Source organism: Rana temporaria, chromosome 11 (assembly GCF_905171775.1).
Source record: "Rana temporaria chromosome 11, aRanTem1.1, whole genome shotgun sequence".
Taxonomy (NCBI): Eukaryota; Metazoa; Chordata; class Amphibia; order Anura; family Ranidae; genus Rana; species Rana temporaria.
The window spans coordinates 60,591,846-60,610,122 of record NC_053499.1 but is presented as its reverse complement, the minus strand read 5'-3'; the positions used below and the strand labels follow the sequence as shown (position 1 = coordinate 60,610,122).

General features: G+C 46.0%; 1 protein-coding gene across 2 annotated transcripts in view; it reads right to left on the bottom strand.

Moving 5' to 3' along the window:
* DPF2 (double PHD fingers 2) overlaps positions 1–16,151 on the bottom strand; it is a 75,998-nt gene extending 59,847 nt beyond the window's left edge. The window contains exons 1-4 of one of the 2 annotated variants that reach the window (XM_040328645.1): positions 16,028–16,151; positions 11,690–11,850; positions 10,100–10,207; positions 9,532–9,695 (exon numbers count right to left, since the gene is read on the bottom strand). In XM_040328645.1, coding sequence (XP_040184579.1) covers positions 9,532–9,695; positions 10,100–10,207; positions 11,690–11,850; positions 16,028–16,050 — 456 coding nt within the window. In that variant the 5' untranslated portion in view covers positions 16,051–16,151. The remainder of the gene's footprint in view (positions 1–9,531; positions 9,696–10,099; positions 10,208–11,689; positions 11,851–16,027) is intronic. The other variant, XM_040328646.1, reaches the window with a different exon arrangement.
* Between the last annotated feature and the right edge of the window lie 2,126 nt (positions 16,152–18,277).

The window sequence follows — 18,277 nt, the reverse complement described above, 5'->3', positions numbered from 1 at the left end:
GGTCCAAATGCTTGCTATGCCCCAGCTTCTCTACCATCTGCATAACTTCCCGGTGGTTATTCCGCAAAAAATAAATAAATAAACGTGTGATCAACGCTATTTTCCAGTCCCGGTTGTGGAAAGGAGGTAATGCTAGAATGAAACTAGAACAGAAGCCAAAGAATAGGAGAGGGCTGGCTCTCCCGTATCCCTGGCTCTATTACATTGCGCCTCATCTTCAACACTTGGTGGGAGGCCTAGAAAGGAAGACAGCCTCTGAGGATGGAACTCATAACTCCATGCAGTCTGCAATGTTGCAGTTTAGTAGGACCAATGCTTTAGAGCCGGTTCACACTGGGGCGACCTGGGATCAGACTTCAAGTCGCCCCAAGTCACGCGGTCGAGAAAATTAATGGAAGTGAATGGGAGCCGTCTTAATGTACACTACTGAAGTCGCTCCGACTTCAGAAAAGGTTCCTGTACTACTTCAATCCGACTTCTAGGCAACTTGTACCCATTGATATTAATAGAAGTCGCCTCAGAAGTCGGATCACTGTCTTAACTGAAGCAACAATACAGGAAGATAACATACATTTCTCAGGTAAACCCCTCCCTCCCCCTCCCTCCCACAGAGCCGATTGTTGTTTGATTGGCCACTGGAAAGTCTCCTGTCCTGGAGGCAAGTTGAAGTTGCCTGATGATTCATACTCAAGTCCTGTCCAAGTTGCCTTCCAAAGTTGTGCTAAAAGTCGTGTTGCCCCTGTGTAAAGGGGCTCTTAGCTGAGGGTCTAGAGCAGGGGTCCTCAAACTATTTAAACAGGGGGCCGTTTCACTGTCCCTCAGACCGTTAGAGGGCCGGACTATAAAAATAAAAAAAAACGATGTACAATTTCCTATGCACACTGCACATATGTTATTTTGAGCCCACCCTCACCGCCATTTCAAGCCATCATTGCAAGCCCACCCTCACCACCATTTCAAATTCAAGCCATCATTTCAAGCCCCTCACGATCATTGCACCCTCCCCCTTCATCATTATAAGCCCCTCATTGCAAGCCCCCCCCCCCCCCCCTCACAATCATTAAATTGCAAACCGATCATGATCATTGCAAGCCCCCCCCCCCCCCACCTCACCATCATCATCTCATTGCAAGCCCCCCCTCGCCATCATCATTGTAAGCCCCTCATTGCAAGCCCCCCCCTCACAATCATTAATTGCAAGCCGATCAAGATCATTGCCAGCCCCCCCAATCATCATTACATCATCAGCCCCTCATTGCAACCCCCCCTCATTGCAACCCCCCCTCACCATTGCAAGCCCCCCCCCACCTTCATCATTACATCAGCCCCTCATTGCAAGCCCCCCCCCTACCATCATCATCATTACATCATCAGGCCCCCCCCCACCATCATTATCAGCCCCCCCACCATTATCATTAAATCATCATCATCATCATTTCATCATCAGCCCCCCCACCATCATCATCATCAGCCCCCCTCACCATCGCAAGCCCCTCCCAGCCTTTCTCCTTACTGTGCCAAACTGCTGTCACGGTTCTGCTGTGCCACGAAGCTCACAGTGTTGGTAACAGTTCTGGCTCGCTGTGATAAATGTCCCACCCTCCTCCTCCTAGACCAGCTTGTGTGATAGACAGAACACTGGCTCTATCACACAAGCTAGTCTAGGAGGAGGATGGCGGGACATTTATCACAGCGCGCCCGAACTGTTAACACTGTGATCTCCGTGACACAGCGGGATCGCTGTGTTACAACCTGCCATGTAATCTGCGTTGCCCGTCAGGGTCGGGTGGGCCGGTTAAAAGTCCTCCGCGGGCCGTGGGCCGTAGTTTGAGGACCCCTGGTCTAGAGGCACAGCTTTTTTCCAAACCAAACAAACAGTATCTGACTTACAGGTTTATAAACAAAAACAAGCTAAGAGAAAGCTAAACTACAAAAGGTTACACAAGGTGCAGTCCTATTTGGGATAACCAAATCTACCCTGAATTGGCCAAGTTACAGCATGCAGCTAGGTGGCGAGGGTATGGCGTGACGCATATCAAACATATCATGACTAATGGTCATTTAATCTCCTTTGCACAATTGCAGTCTAAATATGGCATTCCCTCTAATATGTTATTCTATTATTTGCAATTCAAAACACACAGTGAATGCTCAGCGGTCTCTCGGCACCTTTTAGATGCCCCAGACCCCGATCTTTGGAATTATGCAGCAGTCCCATTCTACCAGGGGCTTTATATCCAACTGCTATGCTCTTGGGGGTATATATCTGGAGAAAATCCCTACCTCTGCATATGAAAGGTGGAAGAGGGCTATCTTGGGAGACCAATGGGAGGAGGCTCTTGAGGCAGTGCGGGGGTGCTCTCTTAACATATCACAGAGACTGTCACAATTATACATTCTATTAAAAGTCCACAGTACCCCACTCAGGCTACATTCCATGGGTGTACGCCCTGACCCCATATGCGCGAGATGCAACAGGGAGGTAGAGAACTTAATACACTTGCTATGGAGTGGAGGTGCCGGAAGCTTCATCGCTACTGGAATGCTGTGGTTACTACAGTCTACTCCGCATTTCAGATGTCCATTGACATGGATCCTAAACACTGTATACCAAGTTTTCTTGATGCTATAATACCAGATAGGCATGTTAAAGAGGAAGTAAACCCTGATGGGTTTTACGTCCTCTTCTTTTTCCTGCAAAGCTAAAGCATAATGGCTACTATGCATCGCATAGTAGCACATTGTGTGTCACTTACCTGAAAACGAAGCATGCAATGTCACTGCTGTCTCCACTGGCAGTGAGCGTCCATCTTCACCCCTCTTCCTCCTGGGGGCCGCAAACACCGGCTCTGTGACTGGCGTGACGTCACTCCCACGCATGCCCCTCACGGCATGACCCCTTTAAAAACGGCACGATCTGCACTTTCTAAAGTGCGCATGGCTTTATTGTAAATATCTCCTAAACCGTGAAGGTAAAAGTGGTTGTACAGGGTGTACAACCACTTTAAAGAGGTTGCTTCTAGAGCATTGTTTCAGGCACGCAGGCTCATTTTACTTCATTGGACTTCCAGTACTTCCCCTTCGCCTCAATATTTGGCTTGCACAGATGGGCACAACACTGAGGTTAGAAAAGCCGATATATCGGTAGAGGTAGACCGATATATCGGCCGATATTTGGCCATTTTTGAAAAATCGGCATAGGCCGATTATTGTCAAAATTAGGCCGATATTTTATACTGACCACCGTTCCTCCTCCATTCACACTCAGTGGCTCTGGCAGCATCAATGGCCGCGCTGAGTGTTAAACTGACAAGTAACAGAGAGGAGCTGTCAGCTTGATGTCGGGGGTGGGCGGGACCTGGCAGCTATATTACACCAGCCAATGGGATGGTATCTGGGCAGGCCGCTACGTGTATGTGGCCCCGCCCCCTTTCTAATGCAGCCCAATCATTGGCTGGTGTTATTTAGCTGATGGGTCCCGCCCACCACCGACATCGAGCTGACAGCTTCTTTCTCTCTCTCTCTCTCCTCTTAGTTTCACAGTGTTATACATTAGGCTTAGTGTGAAACCTGCCAGTGCCACCGCCAATCGGTGCCATCTGTCGGTGCCACCGCCAATCAGTGCCACCAGCCAGTGCCATCTGTCAGTGCCAACCACTGCCAGTGTCACCCCACTGCCAGCCAGTGCCCCCTGCCAGTGCCGTCTGTCCCAAACTAGTGCAATCTGTCTGTTCCAAACCAGTGCCACCTGCCAGTGCCATCTGTCAGTTCCAAACCAGTGCCACCTGCCGGTGTAATCTGTCAGTTCCAAACCAGTGCCAATCTGTGCCACCTGCCAGTGCCAAACCAGTGCCAACCAGTGCCACCTGCCAGTGCCAAACCACTGCCACCAACCAGTGCCATCTGTACTGAGGACATCAAGTGTGTGCTAGAGTGACAGGAGTAAGCAGGAAGGAGTGGAGTGGGTGAGGTTTTTTTGTTGTTTTTTTAATCGGCCTAAAATAATCGGCCACAAAAATCGGCATCATATCGGCCGCCCCAATTTCTAAATATCGGCATCGGCCAGAGAAAACCCCATATCGGTCTACCTCTAAGCATAGGGGGCACCTTTTCCAAATTTGAGAAGGTATGGGGTAGTTGGTTGACTTCTCCTGGTTTGGCCCCAGCTGATTTAGTAATGGACAGGTTATTGATGTGAAATTTATCCCAAAAATGGATATGTTTAATTTAACCGATAAGGCTAAAGCTGGAATTTGCATGCCTTTGCTTTCCAAACGTTTAATGCTGGTCTACCTGCTTTGATATGATGGCCCTAGTGCACAACCCTAAATACGGCTCTAAAGGGAGCTTAAAGCATTCCCATGACATGAACTACAATACTAGTATGCTGAATTGATATCTGATGTGGACTACACATACTTTTAATGTCTGGTCGTACAAATTTGTGACATCTCAATAAACCTTGGCTTGATTTTTTTTATTTTTATTTTTTAAGGGGGGGGGGGGGCTTCCTCTCTCCCTGTTGGAGATCTATAATTTATATTAAAAACAGGATATGGCAGGATATACTGTACACAAAAGCTGGTGGGAACACGCAAGATAAAAGTTAGGAAATTTGGCAAAGAGGTCTCGCTTTTAGGGTATCCAGGATTTACAAGTCTGCAAGTATAACGTTTCTGACATGTCACATAATAAAGCAACAGAATAAAAAAAAAGCTCCACCTTTTGTTATTAAAGCAACATTAAGCCCCTGTTCACACCGGTGCGACTTGGCATGCAATTTGACAGATCATAGTAGCATGTAAAGTTGCACCACTTGATCAGCTGTGTCCAATTACAGCTGATCAGTGTAAACAGGAAAAGATGTGCATCGGCTTTTCCTCCATCGCGTCTGAGACGCCAGTTGGGGAGAGCCAATTGGCTGCTCTCTTGACAGGGGAGGTCTGCATTGATTATAAGTGAAGCCCCCCCCCCTCCCCCGAAGATGCCCAGCCAGGACCACCAGGGATGCCCACCCATGACCACCATGGATGCCAATCAGTGCCCAGAAATGATGCCAATCATTGCCCATCATAAATGCCTGCCAGTGCCGCCAATCAGTGCCCATCTGTGTCCCCTATCAGTGCCACCTATCAATGCTGCATATCAGTGATGCATATTTGTGCACGTCAGTGAAGGAGACAACGTACTTATTTACAAAATGTTATAACAGCAAAAAATAAAAACCCCAGTGGTGATCAAATACCACCAAAAGAAAGCTCTATTGGTGGGAACAAAATGATAAAACTTTAGTTTGGGTACAGTATTGCATGACCACACAATTGTCATTTAAATAAGTAACAGCACTGAAAGCAGAAAATTGGCTGAAATTATGTCATCAGTCTGCTGCAGGGAGGAGGAAGCATTTAGTGATCAGACTGCAACATTGTAACTTTGTAGCAAGTCACAGGGATGGAAGCTACAGCAAGATCTGATCTGTCGGATATTTGTGAACAGAGCAAAAAATACACAGGTGTCAGGATTTATAGGATGTGTCAGTTCTGAACCAGCCTTTTGGGCCCAGATGTAGGCGATGACCCAGGATGCTGTTTAACAAAAGATAGTACCATCTTTCTATAGATAAAAGCAGATAAAATGTATCAAAAAGGGAGAGCTGATAAATATCTGGAAGTGTAACACTTACACATTTCTATCATGCATCTACTTAAAATTAAACAAAAATATCCACTTTAACTTGCTGCTGGCTACTGTGACCGTTGTCCGTTGTCATCTTCTGGTTAACATTTACACTGAGGGCCTGGTTTGCATAAATATATCGCACATAACCATTATACACACAATATCTCACAAAAGTGAGTACACCCCTCACAATTTTGTAAATATTTTATTATATCTTTTCATGTGACAACACTGAAGAATTGACACTTTGCTACAATGTAAAGTAGTTAGTGTACAGCTTGTATAACGGTGTAAATTTGCTGTTCCCTCAAAATAACGTAACACACAGCCATTAATGTCTAAACTGCTGGCAACAGGAGTACACCCCCAAGTGAAAATGTCCAAATTGGGCCCAAAGGGCCAGATTCTCAAAAGCAATACAGCGCATAGATACGACGGGCGGACTTAGAGATACGACGGCGTATCGGGCGATACGACGGCGTATCGGGCGATACGACGGCGTATCGGGCGATACGACATCGTATCGGGCGATACGACGGCGTATCTCTAAGTCCGCCCGTCGTATCTATGCGCCTGATTCATAGAATCAGTTACGCATAGATAACCATTAGATCCGACAGGCGTAAGGCTCTTACGCTGTCGGATCTTAAATGCATTTTTTTTTCGCCGCTAGGTGTCGCCGACGTCGTTTTCCCGATCGAGTATGCAAATTAGCAAAATACGCAAATTGCGAACGTACGCCCGACCGACGCAGTGAAGCTACGACGTTTATGTAAGATTTGCGACGCGTAAAGTTGCCTCTGGGTATATGAGGCGCAGTCAATGTTAAGTACGGCCGTCGTTCCCTCGTCGAAATTTGAAAATGTACGTTTGCGTAAGTCGTCCGTGAATGGCGCTGGACGCCATTTACGTTAACGTTAAAACCAATGACGTCCTTGCAACGTCATTTAGTGCAATGCACGTCGTGAAATTTTAGGGATGGCGCATGCGCAGTACATTCGGCGCGGGAATGCGCCTAATTTAAATGATCCACGCCCCCTAGCCGGATCATTTGAATTAGGCGGGCTTGCGCCGGAGGATTTACGTTACGCCGCCGCAACTTTACAGGCAAGTGCTTTGTGAATCAAGCACTTGCCCGTAAAACTTGCGGCGGCGTAACGTAAATGAGATACGTTACGCCGCCGCAAAGATGCGGCGATCTACCAGAATCTGGCCCATAGTGTCAATATTTTGTGTGTCCGCCATTATTTTCCAGCACTGCCTTAAACCTCTTGGGCATGGAGTTCATCAGAGCTTTACAGGTTGCCACTGGAGTCCTCTTCCACTTCTCCATGACGACATTACAGAGCTGGTGGATGTTAGAGACCTTGCGCTCCTCTACCTTCCATTTGAGGATGCCCCACAGATGCTCAATAGGGTTTAGGTCTGGAGACATACTTGGCCAGTCCATCACCTTTACCCTCAGCTTCTTTAGCAAGGCAGTGGTCGTCTTGGAGGTGTGTTTGGGGTCGTTATGTTGGAATACTGCCTGCGGCCCAGTATCCAAAAAGGGGGGGGGGGTCAGGCTCTGATTCAGTATGTCACGATACATGTTGGCATTCATGGTTCCCTCAATGATCTGTAGCTCCCCAGTGGTGGCAGCACTCGTGCAGCCCCATACCATGACACCCCCACCACCATGCTTGACTGTAGGCACACTTGTCTTTGTACTCCTCACCTGGTTGTCGCCACACACGCTTGACACCATCTGAACAAAATGCGTTTATGTTGGTCTCATCAGACCACAGGACAAGGTTCCAGTAATCCATGTCCTTAGTCTGCTTGACTTCAGCAAACTGTTTGCAGGTTTTCTTGTGCATCATCCTCAGAAGAGGCTTCCCTCTGGGACAACAGCCATGCAGACCAATTTGATGCAGTGTGGGGCGTAAAGGCTGAGCACTGACAGGCTTGCCCCCCAACCCCTTCAACCTTCTATTTCCCAAAAACAACCTCTGTATATGACGCCAAGCACATGCAATCAACTTCTTTGGTCGACCATGGTGAGGCCTGTTCTGAGTGGAACCTGTCCTGTTAAACCGCTGTATGGTCTTGGCCACCATGCTGCAGCTCAGTTTCAGGGTCTTGGCAATCTTCTTATAATCTAGGCCATCTTTATGTAGAGCAACAATTCTTTTTTCAGATCTTTAGAGAGTTTTTTTGCCATGAGGTGCCATGTTGAACTTCCAGTGACCAGTATTAAAAAGTGAGAGTGATAACAATTTTAACACACCTGCTCCCTATTCACACTTGAGACCTTGTAAAATTAATGAGCAACATGATACCAGGGAGGGAAAATGGCTAATTGGGCCCAATTTGAACATTTTTACTTAGGGGTGTACTTACTTTTGTTGCCAGCGGTTTAGACATTAATGGCTGTGTGTTGAGTTATTTTGAGGAAACAGCAAATTGACACTGCTATACAAGCTGTACACTCACCACTTTACATTGTAGAAAAGTGTAATTTCTTCAGTGTTGTCACATGAAAAGATATAATAAAATATTTGCAAAAATGTGAGGGGTGTATGTGTGTGTGAGATTGAGAGATTATATATATATATAATATATCACACACACAAAAGTATTGGGACGCCTGCCTGTACACACACTCTTGAGGCATCAGCATACCAAGACATTTTGGACAATTTCCTGCTCCCAACTTTGTGAGAACAGTTTGGGTGATGGCACCCTTTCTGTTCCAACATGACAGCGCACCAGTAAACAAAGTAAAGTCCATAAAGACATCGATGAGCAAATTTGGGGTGGAGGAACTTGACTGGCCTGCACAGAGTCCTCACCTCAACACAATAGAACACCTTTGGGATGAATTAGAGCAAAGACTGCGAGCCAGGCCTTCTCGTCCACATCAGTGCCTGACCCCACAAATGCGCTTCTGGAAGAATAGTCAAACATTTGTTTTTCTTACTGCAGAAGGAGGTAATACAATGCTTCTGCTCTATACACTTTAATGTGAAATAAAAGAAAACCCCAACTACAGGCAGCTTGGTGGGCCCGAGGACTCAAGTAAAATAAAAAATAAAAATTTACTGATGAAGTCTCTAGGGGCTATAAAACACAAATTTGACTGAATGCTTTTCACCCAAAAATAAAATAGGTTTTGGTGGTATTGATCCCTTTGCCTTAAAATTGTTCGATATGTAAGTTTGCCATCCTTTTTGTTTGTCAAATATGTATGTGTATGGATAGAAGTAAAGAGTACTATGCCAAGTTACCTATATCGTGAAAAGGTTTGTATATACAGAAAATACGCAAGTATGTTCAAAATCTAAACAGGAGTTGTATTATCTGCATTCAGACCATATATCTCAAAACATTAAACAAAAAATGTAAATATTAAAAAGGGGTTGTAAAGGTTCTTTTTTTATTTTCTAAATAGGTTCCTTTAAGCTAGTGCATTGTTGGTTCACCTACCTTTTCCTTCAATTTCCCTTCTAAATGTTTTTTTTCTTTGTCTGAATTTCTCACTTCCTGTTCCTCCTCAGTAAACGGTTCTGGCTGACTAACCCCCAGCCAGAACGGCTCAGATGATGGGGGCAAGTTTACTGAGGGGGAACAGGAAGTGAGAAAATAAGACAAAGAAAAAAAAACATTTAGAAGGGAAATGGAAAAAAAGGTAAGTGAACCAACAATGCACTAGCTTAAAGGAACCTATTTAGAAAATAAAAAACAAACCTTTACAACCCCTTTAAGGATGACCTCATTGTTTCCTCCCCAAAGGCCACGTGTCAGGTCCCTGACTATAACCATAATAATCCCGCTAGCTACATAATGCTGCTTCATGCTGTTGGCCTGTACCTTCCTTGGTCGGCCAACAACAGGCGGAAACTCTGAAAGACTGTCATCATCTCGAGGGTCAGGGACAATTCTCTTCTCAATGGGCTCTGCTCGCAAGAGAGCTTCTAAGCTGCTGCCATCTTGTGGAATCAGCCCTTCTTTCTTCAGAATCTGTTCCGAGTCAGCTGAAATGAAAAAAAAACACAAAACAAAAAAAAACACAAAATGTAGACAGTCTTTTCTGTACTGAAAGAGGTTTTAAAGGGGCAAGGATTTCTGACTTTATAAAACACCTTTTTCATGTTTCAGGCTTCAGGCTTCAGGTTCTCTCCCCAACCTCTCTGTGCAGGCTATATATGGTACACTTCAACTATGTAATAGCCTGGGCTTGGAGCTCTGTTTAAGAACATCTACATGTAAATTAGCTATACAACTTCTGATAGCCATACAAACTACATTTACAAATACAAGTCTATGGGAAGGCCAAAGGAAGGTAATCTGCCGGTCAAATGGAACAGAATTTTGAATGACCTTAGAAGTGTCAGACTGATGCTACTGACATATCCCAAAGTATAAAAACAGACATTACCTGGTTTCAGAGAAGGGAATGTAAGCCTTGGGTCCTCAGGAGGGTGTGCCCTCCGCCTCTTGCGCCACCGCCGAGATGGATACGTATAAAGCTGCCCAGGAGCTGTACCTTTATTACAACAGAGCACGATAAAATTAAAATACCCATTTCATGATTGGACACACACACACAACTTTTTTTATTTTGGCAAGTCTGCTGGTTTTATACAAACTAACTTATTATAGCCCCTCTTATTAAACTAAGCATTCATTTTAAGAGACAGATACCATTTTCAATTTACAGAAAATTTTGTAACAATTTTTTTTTCTGCCATTAGTTTGGAACATTTAGGCCCCTTTCACGCTGGGGCGGGAGACGCGGTGGCGGTATAGCGCCTTAAAATAGCGGCGATATATCGTCGGAATTGCTGCAGGATTCGGCCGCTAGCGGTGCGGTATTAACCCCCACTAGCGGCCGATATTACCGCGGTTTCCCACTGTTTTAAATGGGAAGGAGCGGTATACATACCGCTCCTCTCACCGCTCCAAAGATGCTGCTTGCAGGAGTTTTTTTTCTCTCCTGCCAGCGCATTGCCTCAGTGTGAAAGCCTTCGGGCTTTCACATTGAGAAGGCTGGGCAGGAGTTTTTCAGACAGTATAGCAGCGCTATTTTTAGCGCTGTACCACCTGAAAAACTCCTCAGTGTGAAAGGGGCCTTAGAAAAAAGGAGAATGACTAATTCCTGTGACTGGTTTGGAAATTGGCTGAATCAGATCATAGAGAAACTCCTCCAATGCATCATCAGGATTTCTATAACAACCATATATAGAAATCCTATTTCCATCTTATGGCTGGAAAGTAATATAGAGTGTACAATTTGAATACTGTATATCAAGTTCTGAGAACCAAAAGCAGAATCCACTAATGAAGTTAGCATGTAACCAGAAGGGCCCTTATAAGAAAAACACATTGTTTGGAAGGATATTGTGGCCCACGTTCAGTTCAGTGTTTTCAAAGAAAGCTTCACTGAGCCCTGCTGTGCAAGGAGCCATGCTGTCCAATCCAATTCCACAGGGCAAGTTCCAGGAATATTGGTAAATGTACCTGTGAGACAAGCCTCTTTTCCCTCTCCTTTTTTTCTCTCCTCTCCTTACTTCTCCTCCTCCTGTACTTTTATCAGTTTGTAATAATCTTACCAGTAGATTTACCATACGTTCAGGCCATATGTGTTGAGCCTTTGTTTTTTTTTTGGCCGTTGTCTATGCCACTGTTTACAGTGGTCTACTGGTTACTTGATTTACCATTACTTAGCTTATTTCACTTATTTCTGTGTTCATTAAGGTTATTTACCTGACTATGCATATGTGATACATGTTCTTTTGGTGTCCTTCCGATCCTAATATGGACTTGTACACTCAATAGACAGATATTATTCCTGACCTATGTTTTGTCGAAATGTTTTACAAATGTTTGCATCTCAATAAAACAGATTCAATATAAAAAAAAAAAAAAATACTGGGTGCAATGTGCTCATTAGTAGGTAACCAGATGGGCTCTCAGCTGGTTAATTTAACTCAAACTGTTTTTTTTTTTTTTTTTTGCAATAACATACCTGGACCTCTGTGCCTTTTCTCCATCCATATGTAACAGTTGCTCTGAGCCACCCCAGTTTGGGAATCCAAGAAAGGCATTCGAACGCTGCGCTCTGCACACAAACGTGCATTGTAATTGTGGCATTGCTCCATGGCATCTCTGTAGTACTGTTCACCAATGCTGCATTTAAAACAATAATATATACATATATTAGTATACAATGGTATAACTTACAATAACAGTAGAAGGCTGCTCTGTGCAGAAACAAACTGACAATTCATCTTTCTCTCTTAGCCCTATCCTCCATTCAGTGCGAGTCTTGCACTGCAATCTCTCTCCTTCCGTCCGACTGTACTAAACTACACGGTTACCAAAGTGACACTGTGGCTTGTGTCATGGCTCCTGTAGTAAATCTGTTTACCTCGGTAAAAAAAATCTGGCATATCTGTGTGTGCGGGCAGCCCATAGAAATAGATGCACATGTAGCAGCTGCATTGACCCAACTCTATGTCAAAGCTTGACATGCGGGCAGGAGTGGGTGCACTAATCTGAATGCAGACAATGTGCATTCGGATCCTTGCACCCGCTCTTGCCCTCGTGTCAAACGCTGACATGCGATTGTGTCTTTGTAGCCGCTGCATGTGCATCCATTTCCATGGGCACACATCTGTGAGTGGCTCTGCACAGAGGATGGGATTAGAGGCTGTCTGAATGAGCCCTTATATTCACTACTCTAGAAAACTTCTCAAAGAAAGCTTGAGTGTGTTTTTTTTGGGGGGGGGGGGGGGGGGTGGGTTGTTATATTATTTTTATATTGTTTCAAAAGTGTTTCTTTCTGTAAATAAACTATTTTTAGTGAAAGTATAATTATTTTTTTAACAATACCTGTAATTAGCAAATAAAAACTCATCTCAAAAGACTGCCCTTTCTGCTAACTGAACACTGTCTCAGCAGTAAGATTGGCTTCTACGTGTTTTTGAGTCAAATGCCCTTCTAGCCACAGAAGCAGGGATCAGTTAAGACAATGGTAGGATCAAAGAACACTCAACAGGAGGGAGGGGCCAGAAGAGCCAAAGAGGGACCCAAGAAGAGAGCAGGATCTGGGCTGCCCTGTGCAAATCCACTGCTCAGAGCAGGTAAGTATAATATGTTTTTTGTTTTTAGAGAAAAAAAAGATTTTTCAATTATTTTTAAGTGATAAAGTCTTCTTTTGTTTTATTGTTTTCGTTAAAAATAACAAACATATTATACTTACCTGCGCTGTGTAGTGGTTTTTCACATAACAGCCCAGATTATCCTCTTTTCAGGGCTCCTGGCTCCTCCCTTCTGTTGAGTGCCCCCACAGAAAGAAGCTTGCTGTGGGGGCACCCGAGCCGAGTCACAGCTCCCCGTGTCCATTCAGACACAGAGCAATTGGCCCGGCCCCACCCCCTTTCTCTCCTGATTGGCTGACTGACTTTGATTGACAGCACAAGGTGCCAATAGGACTGTGCTGCTGTCTCAGCCAATGAGGAGGGGAGTCCTGGACAGCTGAGTCTCTCGTGCAAAATTGCTAAATGTAAATGGACCTCTGGAAAGTATTAGGGGGGCTGCTGCTGCAGCACACAGAATGCACAATGGAGGTTATTTACAAAAGGCAAATGCACTTTGCACTTGGAAGAGCAGTCACTGTAGATCTGAGGGAAAGATCTCAAATGAGCGGAATCTCTGTTGATTTTATCATCCAATCATGTGCAAGCTGAAATGCTGTTTTTTATTTTCCTTGCATGTCCCCCTCAGATCTACAGTGACTGCAATTCCAAGTGCACTTGTAGTGCAAAGTGGATTTGCCTTTCTTAAAGCGGAGTTCCACCAATATAAAAGATACAAAAAGTGTAGGTGCTGACTTATTAATCGGACACTCACCTGTCCCAGGTTCCAGCCCCACTCATCTTCCTATCCTCTCTGCGGCGCCGGCATTGTGACTGTGGGCGCCCGGCTGTGGCTTTACAGCCAGGCATGCACTGCACATGCTTGAGCTGCGCTGCATGCCGTGATTGGCCAGGCAATCATCTGGGACCTGTGACGTGTCCCAGACGATTGGCAAGATGGAGGGGGGAGAGGTGAACTTCCTTCCGGCACCACGGTGCCCCGGGAAGTGGGAGCTGGAATCCTCTAAAAAGAGGGTTTCCGCCCCCAACCCCTCCCAAAAAAAAAATAACATGCCAAATGTGGTATGTCAGGGGGTCACCTTCCCTTAAAGCAGAAGTTACATTTTTGGGTGGAACTTCGCTTTAAATAACCTCCAGTATCTTATTAAGGTAAAAAAAACTTCAGGCTGATGCATTGCAGTTTTACCGCACTGTGGGGAGCAGCTCAGTGTACCCGTTGGTTTGGAGCGGGTTAACGGTTTTCCCCTAGACTTCTATTAGGCCCTGCGGTTTTGGTGTGCTTTCAGAAAGTGCACCAAAACAGCAGGGTCTAATAGAAGTCTATGGTAAAGCAAAGCTAACCGGTGTTCTGTCAAAATCTCCAATTATGTCACTTTTGGTGACTCCAGCAGCAGTAACTGCAGATTTCGACAACTTGGCCATTTTGACAGAACACCGGCAGCGTACACAGTACACAAAGACTAAGAAGTAAAAAAAGCCATGTTGTTGGTTGCTAGCGGGCGGACTAATAATGTTCACTCATTATTTTGTGTACCATAGTGCAATGTTTCTCCCAACAGGTCATGTTTTCAGGCTTTCCATTATTTTGCACAGGTGGTTTGATCAGTTTCACTGCCTTAATTACCACATTCATTTCATCTGAGGGAAATCAAGGTAGAAAAAATAAGATTTTTTTCTGGAAAGCCGCACTCCAAACACTCGTTGCCTTTATTGGTAAAATAAAAAACAGCACTATAAGCCACAGCAAACTGGATAGCTGACGCGTTTCACACTAGGACTAGTGTTTACATCATAGCTCATGATTAAGGATGAGCTCTGGCGTGTTCGCATGCTACACGTGCAGAGCCCGCCAGGAAGTGTGCACGGCGCTGCGCTAATCACAGCCAGGGAGACATTTCCCGATCTCTGCAGCCGAGTATCGGGACAATGTCTCCCTGGCTGTGATTTGCGCAGCGCCGTGCACACTTCCTGGCGGGCTCTGCACGTGTAGCATGCGAACACGCCAGAGCTCATCCTGACTCATGATTAAACACTAGTCCTAGTGTGAAACGCGTCAGCTGTCCAGTATGCTGTGGCTTATAGTGCCGTCTTTGATTTTACCAATAAAGGCAACGAGTGTTTGGAGTGCGGCTGTCCAGAAAAATACTTATTTTTTCTACCTGTTGGGGGTTCTTGAGGACTGGAGTTGCCAGAGTGTATACGCTGCCGGTGTTCTGTGAAAACAGCCAATTCGTCGAAAATCTGCAATGACTGCCGCTGGAGAGTCACCGGAAGTGAGGTCATTGGAGATTTTGACGAGTTGGCTCTTTTGACAGAAGAACATCAGCACCAGGTAAAGTGCGCTGCTCCCCTAGTGCGGACAAACTGCACCAAATACGCCTTTGCAACCACTTTAAAGTAAAACAAAATTGTGAAAAGATACTATGTGGGGGTCATTGCAGATTACCATATGTACTGTTAGCAATTTCATAGAGAGAAAATATAAATCAGTGTGTAGAGTTAGAAAAAAAATATTTTGACAAATCTAATGGATGGTATATGATCAGCCTGTGGGTGTAATACTATAATAAACATAGAAGAGGATTAATGGATGGTATATGATCAGCCTGTGGGTGTAATACTATAATAAACATAGAAGAGGATTAATGGATGGTATATGATCAGCCTGTGGGTGTAATACTATAATAAACATAGAAGAGGATTAATGGATGGTATAAGAGGAGTGAGTGGAGCTGTTATCTGGATGTGGCAGCACAGACCGGCCATTGATAGAAAGGTAAACAATGGTTAGCCGGGGGATCAGGTAGCTTCCTCTCATAGACACAGGTGATCGCTGCCTGTACACAGTAAACATTGTTATCTTTATGTATGATGCTTTGCTACACAACAATCACAATGCACCAATCACAGCCCCGGGAGAGAGCCCATAGTACCGGTCACGTGACTGCCGTGTCGGGACTAACAATGCTCGGGCTACATGAGGGGGCGCCGCTATTCACTGCCTGCCTGTGAATGACATGCTGGGCCTTGTAGTTCTACAAGAGGTACAACATGTCCCAGCCTGCCTCACAACTACACACTCTCCACTCCCTCTACGTCAGCACTTCTCTGGGGAGAAACCTTGCCTTTCCGCCTTCGTGGCCGCCTCTATCTTCCCTTAACTCCGCCACCTTCCCACTTTACTTTCTCCCATTTCCTTCACTTACATCTTTTCTACAGCCGCCGCCATCTTCTCATTCTCTCCCGCGACACAAGCACTCTAACAGGGCGCCTGCGCACATGGTGCATGACCTCACTCACTACACATGCGCTGTGCCGCTGGGTCGCACGCGCTACGTTAGGGTCGAGGAGCTTCTTTCTCATGGCGCATGCGCCGCAAGAGGCTTAGCGTACTGTGGAAGCTTTCTGCTGCTTACGTAGTGTTACTGCGAGCTGCTGGGTACATGGAATTTGTTTTGCCTGATACGAGCCGTTGTTTTGCCTTAGTTGGCGTTTATTATCATTATATTAATACATAATTTGATTTCATTTATTTTCACAGCAGCAGCCTCCTTGAATTGAATTGTATAAAGATTTGCTTTACATAAAAAATGTAAACACCAAATATTCATCTTTCCTCCTCCTGGTCCTCTATGGGAATGCCCAACTGTCAGCACCCCTGCAGCAGCATCAACGGTACAAGAATTTGAAATCTCTGCTGCCCCCCCCTTCAGCATTTTTGGCACAAACCAGATTGATTCTGATTGGTCAGCACCATCAATGTAACCAGCAGTGGCAGCCCGTAATGCAGGGCTCACCCCCCCCCCCCCCCAATCCATGCATCCAGCCCCTAATCTACATGCAAGGAGCCAGACGCATGGATTCCAATGGGGTTTTTATTTTTAAGCACATGATTAGAGCTTTAGGCTCTAATAGTCTTAAAAATAAGGGTAGGCTCGGGGTGCAGAGCACTGCGCCCCAAGCTCAACCAGTTATGTGACAATAGCAAAAGAATATTCGCTATTGTCACAGTGATTCTCCTCCCGGCCAATCAGGAAGCAGGTTCTGAGACCCATTTCCCGATTGGCCAAAATGAGCATTGAGCCCATTGGTCCTGGAGGTTGGGGACGGCAAGACGGATTCCTGTTGCTCTATCCTTGGAGGATGTGTCATTGCGAAGAGCTTGGGCTCCAAGCTGCAGAACCTCACCTAGCAGTATGGCCTGGAGTCCGTGTGGTCCTACAAGTGTTTCGGGTGCTGGAGAGTTTTTCGGCCACCGGGAGAAAGCAGAGCTGTATGGAGGAGCTACTGATCAGAGCCATGCAGAGTATGGGCAGAGAGGAGCGACAGTCCCCGGTGTGTATACTGAGCATGATCTGCACAATCCCAGGGGGACTACAAGTCCCAGAGACCGCGTCATGCATCTGCAGGCACTGCATGACCTCTCTAGATATGGCGCTGCAGTAGGCAGGCGTGCAGTACAATGTGCAGTGTTGACAGCTGTGTGACCGACCGACTGACCCATGATGGGGGGGGGGGGGGGGGGCCTTGGCTGTGTGGGTGCATTGTTTGCTCCCCAAAAGAAATATACCACCAGCCGCCACTGGTTATCAGCCCTGACCAATCAGAATCAATCTGGTCTGTGCCAGAAGCACAGACGAAGAAAAGGCAGAAGAGCAGGTTTTTCAAATTCCCAAACCACTGGTGTGGCTGCAGGGATAGGACCATACAGCATGGGTGGCAAGGCACCACCCATGGTTCTCCATATCTTGGCCTTAATGGCTTAGTGTAAAATTCAGCCATGGTCCTGTGGTAACATAGGGGATGGCTGGGGGGACAGTGGGGGATCAGGCAAGTGTTGGATGTTCCAGATTCCAGTGGTGGCTGGCACCCCTCCGGGCAGCCGACAGCATGCCACTGACAGCACCCCCCCGGACGGGCGGCGGTCAGGCACCTACCTGATCTAGGCCTGGCGGGCTGTGGTGTCCTCTCCCAGGGTGCGGGCAGTGGCTCCAGTGTCTGCTCCTCCCATGGCTTCTTCCACCACATGTCTCCTCTCTGTTCTTCCTAATACCTAGGCATCCAATAGGATCACCTGACACTTTGGCCAACCGAGAAACAGGTCTCATGACCTGCCTCCTGATTGGCGGGAAGGAATTTTAGTGTGAAAATTGTGAAAATTCATTCACTATCATCATACAACTGGGTGGGCTACAAGCGCAGTGCTCTCTGCGCCCCAAGCCCACTATTTTTTAAAGCCTATTAGAGCGCCACGGAACGCCCCATAATGCTGTATGGCGATTGGCCAAAGCATGCACCTGACCTGCATGCTTTGGCCAATCCCAGCGCCCTCTGCTAAGAGAGCCATAATTGGCCAAAGGCAGGGTGCCTTTGGCCAATAATGGCTCAGGGGTGCTACACAGCGGCCCTGTGTAGTGTTGTTGGTGTGGACGGATAAATAGCTTGATTTAGATTAA